The 14402-nt window shown below is 44.7% G+C and overlaps 2 protein-coding genes across 2 annotated transcripts in view; one reads left to right on the top strand and one right to left on the bottom strand.

Annotated features, from left to right (window-relative positions):
• HADHB (hydroxyacyl-CoA dehydrogenase trifunctional multienzyme complex subunit beta) overlaps nucleotides 1–14402 on the top strand; it is a 341378-nt gene that overhangs the window by 106303 nt on the left and 220673 nt on the right. The gene's annotated exons all lie outside the window — the stretch shown is intronic.
• The window catches only part of HADHA (hydroxyacyl-CoA dehydrogenase trifunctional multienzyme complex subunit alpha), a 146004-nt gene that overhangs the window by 59062 nt on the left and 72540 nt on the right, over nucleotides 1–14402 (bottom strand). The window contains exons 9-10 of the mRNA XM_085613197.1: nucleotides 1628–1746; nucleotides 588–644 (exon numbers count right to left, since the gene is read on the bottom strand). Coding sequence (XP_085469323.1) covers nucleotides 588–644; nucleotides 1628–1746 — 176 coding nt within the window. The remainder of the gene's footprint in view (nucleotides 1–587; nucleotides 645–1627; nucleotides 1747–14402) is intronic.

The raw sequence follows: 14402 nt of genomic DNA, 5'->3' as shown, positions 1-14402 counted from the left end.
GCGATCAGCAAGGAGTTCAGGAAAATGATAATAAGCAAGGTTGCAAATCAAGGCAAGGAGAAATGCATGGATTTTCATGCGGAGTGCAGAGGCCAGTTTGTTAGGGAAGAGGACTAAATTGCCGACTACCATGTGCTGACCGTGTAGTTCACCCATATGCGGTTACACTAGGTCTAACATCTATGTTGGAACCATAAAAATTTTGACTGGTAGATTCTGAAAACACTATTCACTAGCAATTGTGGGTGCAAACAGAAGGAATATCTTTGAATACCAGTTGGAACCACAACTCCAAGCCTAAAATAGATGTTGGACCAAAATTATTCTCACAAAGACATCTAAACCAACACCCGACCACACCTGACATAATTTAGGGAGCAGCTACCTACTTGACCATTCAGAAAATGCTTTAGGACTCATAAGTGGCAGGAAAGCTTCAGACAAATGCGCAATGTATTTCAGTAAGATGTGACTGTGCCCTGCAACAAACTCAGACAAATCTTGGTGTATGTATGGAGAAAATGTTTTACATTGCAAAACAAATTTCCAAAGTGACAGAGATGCACTGATGTCAAGTGGATTCATACCTGTCTTTCTGCAAGATAACCAGCTTCCGATCCATGTTCGAGTCCAGTCTTCACAACCTAGCAAGACATGGGGGAAAATGAGAAAATTTGCACAGGTCTAAAAAACATTCTATTACAACCACTTTCAGAAATGGAGATGCGGCACCAAAATCTGTAAATGCAAAAAATAAATACTTTATCCTAATCCAAGGGCTCAGCTTCAGTTACTGTAAGCCTTTCTTTGGCCTGTGTACATAACGGTAATCAACAGTCTACAGGATTCGAGGAAAAGCTGTATTTCAGACACTCTAGCACTGGGCAAAGAGCAGCCTCACTCATTTTGGATGGGTGGAGTTATGGAACAGTGGCATGTACCTCTTTCCACTGCAGTGCCACAATGGTCTTCCTACAAGCACAACTGCCGACCATCTTACAAAGGTGTCTTGTATACGCAGAGTACAGATTAGGAAGTACCTGTCCAAAACAGGACTGCTCCCGCAGGTAGGCAAATAACTGCATTAGCAGGAAGGAGAGCCAGGATGGAACCTCCTTGAGGGGGGCAGGCTAGGAGTAGTACAGCTGGGATGCTATGCAATGAGATATTTTGTAGTTACAGCATACCTTAACATGCTCTTCAAACACCTCAGAGAAGGACAAGACAGATTGAGTGCAAAGGAAGAGCCTTTGGCAGCCCACATTAGAAAGTAATAATTAGGCTTATATCCAATAACAGAAGTAATTTCCACAGGGAAATCGTAGCAGGCATCAGGAATTCGTCACAGATAAAGGGTACAAATACAATTTGTAAAGAGAAGACAACTCTGTTTTGTAGGTGTGTGGAACATTCAACTACCGCCAGGTGCAATAAAGTTAACTAACTTTTGAACTGCGACACCTGCCCTTGATATATGTCACCGCTCTACCATCCCAAATTTGTGGCAGCCTTTGAGGCAGTAGAGAAATTTTGATTGTGCTCTCCTTTCATATTTTGGATTGGTAGTGGGGAGATCGGTAGTAGTGTCCGTCAGGCACCATCAGTAAACATGACGCGAAGGACGTACCTCAATGATTTTCATCGGAGCTGGGTACAGGCCTTTGGTCTGCTTCTTCACCTTGGACTCAACAGATTTGTAGACCTGCTGCCTGACAAATGGGATGCCCAGGACATAATCTGTAAACTCTGAAGATGAAAAACAGTCAAGAATTAGTCTGTTTATTGCCATGCTTACACAGCATGCATTATAGTGTTCAATATTACCAGACCAAGTCCGTACAGTGTACACAAAGCGTTGCTATGCAATAAATATTAAGCCTTAGTGTTAACAATCCAGTTTACTCTTCTAGTAAGCTCATAAAAGCACGCATCCGGGACTGCAGTAATATCAAGTTCCCACCGCAAAGACCTGTTATTGCGGGAGCACTAGGATGCAAACACTGTAGATCTTTGGTATTAGGGGCATCGGAAGGTGGGTCCTATAATTGCTTGATATTATGGGGCACTATAATATGTGCCTTGTGACCATGCTACTCCATTATATACATCATTCCAATGTACAGTTAATAATGGATAATTCCTACAGGGTACACATTCCAGTGCCCTGCATTACCAAGCTCCTACAGCACACATTTGTCGGTGCCCGGTAATACTAAGCTCCTTAAGTGTATATAGTCTAATGCCCCACAGGATCAAGAGCCATCACCGCGCCCTGTAATAACAAGCTTGTACAATGGGGAAGTGGGATGTATGAGCTGTAGTACCACACTAGTCTAGGACGCTCAAGTTTGTGACCTGAAAAAAATCGGATTCTAAGGAACCCCTTTAATTTTCTACAATTAGTATTCAGGTGAGGCTCCAGTCTAGTATACGACCTAATCACATGTTTGGCAACTCCCTCACCTGTCAATGGATCAACAACATGGAGAAATTATGCCTAGTCAATGCGGTCTTTGACTAGAGCCGTAAAGCCCACAAATGATCTGGAGTCACAATCCCAGTCTTGATACATTCCAAGGAAGTGCTTTGCTCGATTATAAACAATCTTCCAACTGCCGTTTTAAACTCTATGAAAATTGCTGTCTCAGCCCACTGGTGCTTGCAATGTTTATAGTGCCATCTGTTGTTATTTTATAAAAGGTACATCAAAACTGCCCCCTTCCCCTCTATTCGGACTCTTTGGACCCAGCTTTATTCTTATTTAGGCATTTTGTGGCGCTGGTTACCCCCCCACAGCTGATCGTAACTAATACAGTATAATGCATTGTTGCAAAGTGACCCATTTTTGGGTGGTCTATCAGTTTTACATTTTTTAGTTGTTGCTTGTCTGCTGGTACTCTTGAACTCTAAGACACAGATATTACTATCTAGTAGCCGGTGTATGTGCTCGGTCTCTTAAAACAGGTTATTAGACTGAAACCTGATTTGCAAATGTAACTCTCCAGTAAGGCCATACACCCCTGGCATGTAACAGGGCCCAACTAGACTTTGATGTTTGCCTTTGCCTGACACCATGAGAATCTCCATCAGTTTTCCCTGAAGGTCCCGGAGACCTCTGAAGTGTACTCCTGTTCTTGTTTGGATACAGAAGAAAGTTTGGAAACTTTCTCAAAAGTTTCTCAGGGGACTTGCTAGAAATTGTATCTGACTGGAAGTTCACCAGCTTCAGACTGAACTTCAGCATTGTCCCGGGCAAGGCTCACATCACCTCTTCAAAAAACGACCAAGTCCCATTTTGCGTTCCTCTTCTGTTTAGCAAGAAATCTTCAAACCTCCAGAGAGGACAACCTGCTCAAGTATCCAGCCTCTGGTTCCATGGCGACCGCTACAATTTCAGCGGAGAGCTGTCTGGAGACGATTTTTATTCTCAAATTGACACACTACTTTTCCGCCTTGGTACTGTACGAAGCTGGATCTTTATATTGTATACCAAAAAGAGGTATACAGTGAAAAGAGTCCAGGTATCCCCTTACTAGTGGGCAGGGGCTTGCTCTAGCAATCCCAAGGTGCTCTTCTAGGGGGTAATGTGGTCGAGAAGCCTTAGACTTATCAGAGAGTTAGACATCTGCAAATGCACACAATAGTCAATAAATGGTGCCCACGACTCAAAAAGAGCCACACTGATGTATAAAAGTAACATGCATCTTTATATATATATTTAGGCACCAGAATCAATACGATCAGGTAAGTAAGTTTTGCAAGTAAAATACTTATGTTTTAAAAGTCGACAGTGCCTTTTTCAGAGGGTGCAATGTTATCCTATGGAGGAAAAACAAGTATGGCATACAGGTAGAGTACAATCTCCTGGATTTAAGGTGAGTATGGGGCAAGGTCAAAGGCAGCACAAAGAGTTAACACTGTGCGGCAATGGGGTGGCAAGGGTGTAGAGGTGCAAAACAGCATCGGGTGCCCAATGTATCCAATGGGGATCAGTCCGGTCACAAAGAGGCTGCAGGTGGGAAGTGAGAGATCTTGCTATGTTAGGAGACGTGGGGACACCAGTGGTCCTCTTCTCCTCGGGCCAGGGAGACCGGGTGCATAGGGTCTTTGAGGTGTCGTTTCGGCATACTCGCAGATGAGGAGGCCTGCACACAGAGGCTGTAGGAGGCGTGGGGTAGTTCGAGAGGGAAGAAACCAAAGTGGACTGTCTCTTGAAGACCACGCTGACCCCATTGACCTCAGGCCCTAGGTTTACTACGGACTTACAGAGGGTACTAAATGTATCACCAATTGGGGAAATAATTGTACAGTTTTGGGAAAGCGATCTGGCACTGAGAGAGAAGGAATTGCTGGCGGATCGGGGCAACAGGATGGAACTGCCAAGCTATCTTATGATGGGTCCCGAACCCCCCTAGGGTCTGCCCACACGTAGTCTGACAGGTAGCAGAGGCATGGGAAGAAGTGGTTACCCTAGTTATCCACAGAGCTCCCGACGCCAACGCACTCCCACTTCAGTGGCTGCAGGGTTTTCACCAAATCCAGTCATTTATGGATATTATAAAGTAGTACAAGGGGGATGCAGGACGGCTGGCGACATGTACATGGACGGGACCTTCTTAAGCTTCGATGAGGCAAGAGAGTGGTTTCAAGTGTCGAAATGTGGACCTCGTTTCCAGACGAGCTGAAAGAGTCCCACACGTTAACACTGCTGCTCGACCCGGGATCCACTAGAGGACTAATTTCTCGTATAAATAAGCACAAAAGAAAGATCGTACATTTATAGCTAAAGATGGATAGTGGATTTACCAATCCCGCTCACAGAGGGCGAATTGATGAGGGCGTTTGCACAGGTCCGCGAAGTAGCCAGCAATGCCAGGTTCATACTTACTCCGTTCTACTATCTACACCGCACATACCAGACACCTCAGAGATTGGCACGGTTTACTCCTGGGCAATCTGCGACAGGCCCCAGGTGTGCTACGGATCCCGCCACATTTATTCATATGACTTGGAACTGTGCCCGCCTACACTCATATTGGCAACAAGTGATCCAGGTACTCCGTACAACTATGGCAGTGCGTTTGGAGGTATACCTTAAACAGGGTATATTGGAGTACTTCCGACACCAAAAAAGGGGGCTCGCAATTGACACAAATCTGAACTTCTAGGCCTAGTCGCGGTAAACGTCGTATTGCAATACATTGGACCCACACTACACCCCCCAGCATAGACCAATGGAGGGCAGATATGCAAGAATGGGTTGTAGCTGAAGAGAACCACCTGAGAGCAGTGCTTAAGGATGAGAATGCAGAGCAAGACCTGAGAGTGGGGACACATTTTGGAGAAATTGTACCCAACAGCAGACCTGACCGGAGGGGAGGAGGGCTCAACACAGGAGTCAAATCCTATAGCCCACAAGCCAAATTTGGAGTGTGGAGAAAACCCCCACTCCCACATGTAAATAAATAGCCTTCATCGGATGACAGAAATAGGCATTCCCTCGACCTTCCGGTACCACAATTTCAGAAGCCCGATAGCCCGCCCTGGATGATTTATACTTTCTGCCCACAAGATGGTTCCATCACCAGTTGCTGACAAGGTTTCCCTTTTTAGGTCTCGCCTACGCAGCGCGCATGCGCTGCATAGGAGACCTTTAGCCGTCGTTCTGCCTTTTTCGAAGCACATACTCGCGCTTGTGGCGGCATACACCTTGCGGGACCGCACAGGGGCGCGCCACGAGTATGTGCTTCGAAAAAGAGCAGACTGCTCTCCCCAGTGTGCGCGCACCACTCGCAGGCTCACCTCCTGCTACCCCTCTCACAATTAACTTTGGCAGACGCTGGGCCGCGCTTGTATTTCAGTGCTTGTTAACAACTCTGCCGACTTTTGAAATACATTTTTATCTTTCAATTATGGTGATTTTTTCTATAGGTCTCATGCTTTTTTTTTTATTAACAGCTCCACTTACAAATGACAGCACAGAATTCTGAACATAATCACATAATTTCTACATACAGACAATATTATAGGATGTAAAATTCTGTGTTATTGGGACACTTTGACAGCGCATGCTCTTATGATGTGGGCTGCCGCACTTGAACCGGAAGTTACAAGCCTTTCTGGGGAGGGTTTATACACATTACAAACACTTCCGAAGGGAGGTGGGGCGCTGCTATACTTTTATTAGGTGTGTGCAAACACTGTTGAGGGGAAGGGGGTTTATATTAGGAGAGGGTCAGTTAAAATATCAATTTTTTCGGTCCAGTGCAAACACTTCTCAGAAAGGCCACTACTTTCAGCATGTCAGTAAGAGCTCTTCTGAGGGGGCTGCAATGCCATCAATGTGTTCAGTTCTCCTCAGGGCTGCCCTGCTCTCAAAAGGTCTGTTCAAGAACTACTCAGGGGGCTTGCTATACTTTTCATAGTTTGTACAAGTACCGCTGAAGAGGGCAGATATATTTTTAATGTGTCAGTTAAATCACTAGTTTTTAAAGGCCTGTAGAAGGATTTCTCTGGAAGACCTCTATACTTTTAATGGGTTAGTGCAAGCATTTCTCTGGAAGTCTGCCATACTTTTAGTTGGTCAGTGAAAGCACTTCTCTGGAGGGCTGTCACACATTTAATGGTTTAGTGCAAACACATTTCTGAAAGCACTTCTCTGGAGGGCTGCCACATTTTTAGTTGGTATGGGGTTGCCACACTTAGCGTGGGTCAATGCAAGCACTTCTCTGGAGGGCTGCCATGCTTTCAGTATGTCAATACAAGCACTTCTCTGGAGGGTTGCCATACTTTATCAGTCAGTACAGTAACTTCTGAGAAGAGCTGCTATATTGTAAATGTCAGCACCGGCACTTCCCAGCATGAATGCTAGATTATCAATATGATAGTACAGTACCTCTGGGTAGGGCAGCTGCGATTGTGATGGACCCGTAACATACACCCCAGATGGGCTACTTTACTTTCAAGTGGACACGCCCAGCGCCTTTTGGTGAGGCTACCACATTGTCAACAAGGCAGTACAGCATTTCTTAGCAAGGCTGCTACACAGACTCCTAATAGCAAAATTCCAGCAGGATAATTTTAATTTAATTAATTGAGTAGCCCCTTCCCAACAGAGTTACTTTACTTTTCATAGGCAGTACCGGCACTTCTCAGCAGCCCCCCTCCCCTTAGCAGGGGAGTAACAGCACGTCTCCTGGTGCCTGGTTCACCTGTAATAGGGTGGTAGGAGCACTGCTCAACATGGATACCAGACTTTTAATGGGCAGTATGAACCCCACTCTGCAGGGCTGCCATGCTTTCAACGTAGGGCTAGAATGGCCTTCCTTGGACAGAACCAGCATGCCTCTTTGGGGCCGATTCACCCGTGATAGGAACATAGCAGCATTTTACAATGTTGATGCCATCATTTTAATGGGTCTGCTGAAGTTTCACTGAGGCACAATAGAGAAACCTTTCAACATGGTTGATCTACATTTAATGAGAGCATATTAGACTTCTCGGCAGAGCAGCTGCACCTTTGATGGAGCAAAATATGCACTTTTCAGCAAAATTGACTTTAATGTGATGGGAGAGTACTAAACCTTATCCCAGATATACTCTTATAATACAGTGCCACGTCTGAGCAGGGTGGCTCTCCTGTTAAAGGAGGGGAATACCTGCACTTGTCATCAGAGCTGGAGCACTTTAATGGGCAGTACCAGCACTTCTGAGCCGGGATGACATTCATTCAATGGTAAATTACTAACACTTCTCAGCAGGTATACTAGAATTTCAAAGAGACATCTTTAAATATGGTGGATTTACATTTATTGGGAGCATTCACTTTAATGGAGAAACGTATGCACTTCTCAGTCAAGCAGACACTCATTTAATGGGCAAATGGCAGGTCTTCTCATTAGGGCTGGTATACCCTTATATGGCAGTACTCTACACCTATGCAGGATGGTGCTGCTGTTGGAGGGGGTACCAGCATTTGTCTGCAGAGTTGATACTCTTTTAATGGGTCAGCACTTCCTCGCTGGGCCGACATTCAACGAAAAAGTATTAACACTTCTCGGCAGGACTGCGGTGTTCTTGATAGTAGTGTCAGTAATGCTCAGCAATGTTGCTATCCTTTTAATGGGGTTCTAACAGTACTTCTCACCCAGAGTTAGGGTTTGCACGACTGAGTGGCCCCGAATTTAGGTCGAGCATTCGAGACCTCTTGTATATACTTTAGTATATACTTATATGTGTTTGTACTATGTGGGCTCTGGTGATCAGCCCTAGGACTTGTTTGCTTCCGCTTAGGAACTTTTTTTTCTGTTCAACTGCCTCTATTTAACTGTCTTAATAGAAAATGACTAGCAGAGGTCAGTAAAATACCAGAATTGCTTTCTGCTTGGGGACTTTATTTTATTTTTCTGGCAACTGCCTCTATTTAACTTTGTTGATAGAAAACGACCAGCAGAGGTCAGTAAAATACCTAAATCGTTTTAGCATTCTCTAGATTCCAGTCCATAGAAATGGTCTTCAATGAGCACCCATAGGCGACAATTTGTTTTTAAAATCTTGTATTTTCAGTGAAATGATCACCGAAGGCCCTGATTTTATATTAAAATCAGAGCTTTGGACTATCATTTCCTGCTTTAAGGCAATATTTCTCTCCATGTGTTCCCATACTTGGCGCGTCACGCAGTTTGGTGCTTATTTTCCCTCCATGGTAAAGAACAGTAGATGTTTCAGCACCCAGGCTAATGTGCAGCATAGCTAAATACATATAAGGTCTCAAAGGCGAGACCAATTGCATTGCAAATGCTTGTTATTAATTACATTGTTTCTTTGCTTTTCTTTTTTTCTTTTCAACAGTTCTGATAAGTATTGTTGCACACATTACTCCTGTGTGGGGAAAGTGTTCAAGCACTGTAATAGCCATATATATGCCCAGTAAAGGAAACTGTTGAGTGAGACATTAGAGAACATTAACAGACTGCCAGGAAAAGACTGCCCAAGATAAAATGTAACATATATATGGCAAGATAATCAATGTGATTCTGTGGAACTGTTGCAATAAAAGTTTTTTTTTTTTTAAATAAATAAAACAGGTTTGCCACTTGGGACCTGGTTAGCAGGAACCCAGTGCACTTCAGTCATAGTTGCTTCAAATACCAGGAAAAATGTGGGGGTGACCATGCCATAATGGGGCACTTTCCTACAGGGACTTAAAAGCGTTTTCAAACTCTCGAGTTCTAGACTTTCACCAGGATCGATCTTGTATCCGACCAGGGCTCCATTGTGACCAGCCTCAAATTGCATCTAGGCCCCAGTCTACAGCTTCCACAGAATATCAAATGTGCTTTATGCTTTTTGGCACCATTTCACTTAACTTTTTCAAATTTCATAATGTCGTTTTGGTCTTTATTGTTTTTACTCCAAATGTTTCTATTTTAAAATTGGTTGTGGAGTTTTGTTTGTGATTTTTTTTCTACTGTTCATGCACTGGTTAAAAACACATTGCCTTTGATTGAATGCTGGCTGCTTTGCGTTCAGTTGCCAGATATTGAACACAGGTTTATTTAATTTAGTTTGTGTGACATCTAGCAGGTGGTAGCCTTATCCTTTGCATCCAAAATAATAATCAATTTTCCTACATGTATGTACACGCAGTAGGTTATAACTGGGGTCAATATGGTTTTGAACACTATTTTCTGCTATAAGCTACCATCTTTGTTTTTATTACATTGATTTTGCAGATTATTATCCCAATCATATCATATGATCCAGTGCTCTTTGGTCTCCTACAAGTGTGGTCCTGTGCAGCCATTATCATCTGCGTATTGAAGCAGATGGAGGTGGAGGTGCTGGCTTCTCAAGTTAGGAGGAAAAAATCTGAGATTCTATGCCATTACTATGCCATCAGTGTAGAATAAAGTGGGGGGACAGCATAAATTCCTCCTTGAAGCCAAATCTTCTCAGCTATACACCCCATGTTTGTCCAATTTTATTCAAACTCAGGTTTTGAAGTACAGGATTTTTTAGATCATAATATTTACGCTCTACTTTTGAAGATTCCACCATAGCATTTTATGGTCCACCCAATTGAATACTGAGAACACATTTATAATGCAAGTGTACAAGGATTTCTTCGGTCTATTCTCAGGACTATTATAGTACCTCACGTTTCTTCACTATGGCAGAACCTAGTTTGGTCTGTTGGCAGCAGTTCATGGTCTTTCGCCCATTCCCGGAGATTTCTACATTGCTTCCCTGTTAATATGTTGGCTTCAACATCTAAAAGGACAATGAAACGATAACTTGTTGGCTTTATAGGACCAAGCTTCTTAGAAATCCGGCATAGAGCCCATCCAAGAGCAAGGAACCATTCCATAGACCTAGTGTGAGAAAGTGGATTATACACTGAAGTTTATGGCAGTCCTCTTCAATTAACAGTGTCACTATTTCCTACTAGGTCCAGCTAGGTGCCAATTATTGAAACCTGAGATCACCCCTTGGGAGCTGTAGGACAGAGCAGATAGGCTTAGATTAGCAGAAATGTGCAAAACATTTCTCAGTACCAAAACAGTTAAGTAAAAGATAATAATACAATAAAAAGCCCACTCCAATTTATAAAAATAGAAAAGATTTAATGAGCAAATCGACACCAAAACAACAAAAGTGTATAATGTAGTGAACCAATGATACAGGTTTTAAGTTTTAGATGTTTTTAGCACCAAAAAGCGCACAGCGCCAACTGCTGGTATCTAGTCATGCTACACCGGGTCAAAGTCAAATGTTAAGGCTGGAGCGTGGGTCGGATTCAAGGACCAGGTTCGGTTCAGTGGAAAGTTTTACCTTCTGACTTTGAAACCTTTTCAGAAATCAAAAATCCTCAGCGGGTCAAGACAGCTGGCTTTGGCACGATGTGCTTCATGAGGCTGGATAGCTGCTGACTTTTGGCGGGAAAGCTCTAAGTGGAAGAAATTCTAAATGTGAGCCCAGGGAGATCCCTTGCTGGCCTTATAATGTCAGGGCCCAGGGAAATCCAGTTGGAACTGGTCAGCTGGGACCAGCAGAGTGTCAGGCTTCTAGCAGCTTTTGAGTTCCTGGAGCTTAACAGGAGACTAGCCCTCTAGACATGGAGACCGCTCTTTAGTCCAAGCTACAAGTGGGAGCAGGTCCAGTCATTGCAGTCCAGGGTTTAGCAGGCCCTGTCCTCCTTCTGTCTTCCACAGGTCCAGAGGGGAGGTGTTCTGAAGACTGTATCCAGGGGTGCCACTATTATGCCCGGCCTTAGCTTGTGGGTGGAGGTGACTCCCTAACCAATAGGGAAAATATTTCCAGGGGCCACTCCACCTACTCAGACATCTGCTGGGGGTTTGGCCCTAACCAATCCCACAGTGCCCTGCTCTGCCAAAATCCAACATGATAGAATGAAATGGCTACTTATCAGTAGGAGTTGTTTTTCAGCTTTAAGAATTTTCCGGATTCACATGCTGTGCATTACTCCACCATCTAGTGGCTGGGTCTGGAAACTTCTGGTTAGTCCTCTTTTTTGATGGGCATCATATGTGGCTATTGGGTGGCATGTCCATCCCATGAACCATGGTGTCAGACGTGCACCCCAGAAGCCCTTCTGCGTGGTTGACATTTTCAGATTCCTTTTTCCCCTCTGGCGACTTTGGGGGGGGGAAGAGGGTCAGCCCACTGTTGTGTTATCCACTTTCTACCAATCCATCTCTTCCTGCACTCTGTGTTACAACCGCTAGATAGTCCTAACAGTCTGTTGCCTGCGGACATTGGTTTTGGATCCACTCTTGGAGTGGTCTCATGTGGAGTCTTGCAGGTGGTTTCTGGGGAATGCACGAGGCACTCATTCCCATCATTTTACCCACTGTCCTCGCTGTCGAAGACTGATCTTTGAGGTAGCGGCAAGCCTGCGCTGCGATTGCCCGAATCTCTTGAAGGTAGGAAAGGCTCCCACCTCCACTGTATGGATTCATGCTCCCAGGAAGTTTCTCTCTTTTTCTAGCTATGTTGGTATCTTCAAGATTGATTGTGAACCCTAGTTAGTGAAGGGTGTCGATGACTGTCCTGAAGTGCCTCTTGCATTGAGAGAAGGAGGTTGCTTTGACTAGCCAGGCATTTAGATGCGGATATATGTGGATAACCTTCCTTCTTAGGTAGGGCTCCACCGTGGCGAAGCACTTTGTGAATACCTTAGAAGCGGACTTGACTTTGAAAGGGGGCACTCTGAATTGGTAAGGGATTTGGTTGACAATGACCTACAGGTACTATTTGTGCTTGTGATTCATGGGGATGTGCAGGCAGGCGTCTTAGTTCTTTGGTTGCCATGTTATCGTTTTCCAGCAGCCACCGGATGACCTTCTGTGTCATGGTGATTTGGAATTTTTGCGTTTTATGAACTGGTTTAAGAAGTGGATGCTCAGAATTGCGCTTAGAGAGTGGTCTGGTTTAGCGATGAGGAATTATGGCAAGTAGTTTCCTTGGTCGATTTCTGATGTGGCCACTCTCTCCATTGCCCTATCTGCGAAGAGATCCTGCATCTCGCACCGTAGACATCTCTGCTCTTCTGACTGTGATCTCTTCTTTGGTCTGGCCCTGGCTGGTGTCTTTAGATGTTCTATACAGTATGCATGTTGGACAATGTTGAGGATCCAGTTTTTAATGTGACCCCCCTCCATTCCTGAAGGAAGTGGTCTATTCTGCCCCCCACTGGTGTTATATGATGGAGTAAGGGGAGTCACTTGGTTGAGGAGTTGGCTCCTCTGGAGGGATAGCCTCTTCTCACTCTGCTCCGAAAGGGCTGCCATTGGGTAGCCTGGGGTTGCCACCGTTACATATTGTGGGCCCTGGGTACACAGAGTACCATATACTAGGGACTTACAGGCAAATGAAATATCCAATCAATGATTAGCAACATCTACATGTCAGAGCTCATACAAATGTAACAATATATTCCATGTTAGATGGTCAGTTACCAATATGGGAACCATGGAAAACCCAGTACAGCATTTAAACAAGTGTAATGACAGCAACATGCAATTCAGGAAGGCGGAGCTAGCATGGGAGCTTTGAGAATGTTGCACCGCGGACACATTGGTGAGGTTATCATTTATTGACCTTAAGCTGTAGCTTTGTAATAGATGCAGATATAATTGAACCTTTACATTTGTTTTAAATAGTGCTCATCTCATCAAGCTCTTACAGTGTACAAATGTCAGTCCTCACAATATGAAGCTAGTACAGTGTATGCATCCCACGGCCCCTTAATACCAAGTTACGACAGACAAGTCCCATTGTTATAAGCTTCTATGGTGAGAGATTTTTACATGGAATTCAATGGGATTTGCAGACTGCTATGGAGTTCCTTGTGCAAACCAACACTAATACCCCTCCCCACTGCTGTAATACTGAACTACACAATTGTTTTGTTTCACACCATATACCCTGGTCCCTCTGCACCCTCTCTGTACCTGGCCCACTCCGATCCTGAGCTCGGGGAAAGGGGTGGGAAGGGGGATACAGGTCTTATATGGCAGAGTCACAAGAAATGTAATCCAGCTGTTAACTGCATCACTGTGTAATATATTTAACAATGAAAAAATAATTTAAATAGGAAGCACTGACATCATAGGGATATGTACTTTAAGGTCCCCTTGAAAATCATTGGCACATTAATTAATGTATGATGAGTCTTTGGCACCTTTCCTTGCATTACTCAACATTATTTGCACATTTTTAACCAGCAATCTCCCTCCACCTCTATGAAGGCCAAGGATATCATTTAGGGGTCGCAGCTGGAACTACCTTTGCAATCACTGGTCACAGAGGTGGCAAATCACTGCTACGAACCCAAGATCAGTGGCCATCTATTATTACACTAAAAGTTAATACTAGTCAACTATTGGTCTAGTAACAAAAAGGTCTTGAATGTATGATTGCGGGTCAGTGTGTGTGACAGAGCCAGTGTGAGCATGCGACTGTGCTACAGTGAGTGGGTGAGAATCAGTGAGAGGTAGTGAGTGAGACTGACCGTCAGTGAATAGGAGTGTTTCAGAGCGAGGGACAACGAGCGAGGGACAACGAGCGAGGGACAACGAGCGAGGGACAACGAGCGAGGGACAACGAGCGAGGGACAACGAGCGAGGGACAACGAGCGAGGGACAACGAGCGAGGGACAACGAGCGAGGGACAACGAGCGAGGGACAACGAGCGAGGGACAACGAGCGAGGGACAACGAGCGAGGGACAACGAGCGAGGGACAACGAGCGAGGGACAACGAGCGAGGGACAACGAGCGAGGGACAACGAGCGAGGGACAACGAGCGAGGGACAACGAGCGAGGGACAACGAGCGAGGGACAACGAGCGAGGGACAACGAGCGAGGGACAACGAGCGAGG

The sequence above is a fragment of the Triturus cristatus genome, chromosome 6 (assembly GCF_964204655.1).
Source record: "Triturus cristatus chromosome 6, aTriCri1.1, whole genome shotgun sequence".
NCBI classification, from domain to species: domain Eukaryota; kingdom Metazoa; phylum Chordata; class Amphibia; order Caudata; family Salamandridae; genus Triturus; species Triturus cristatus.
The sequence above is the reverse complement of the archived record's forward strand: the minus strand, read 5'-3'. Positions and strand labels throughout refer to the sequence as shown.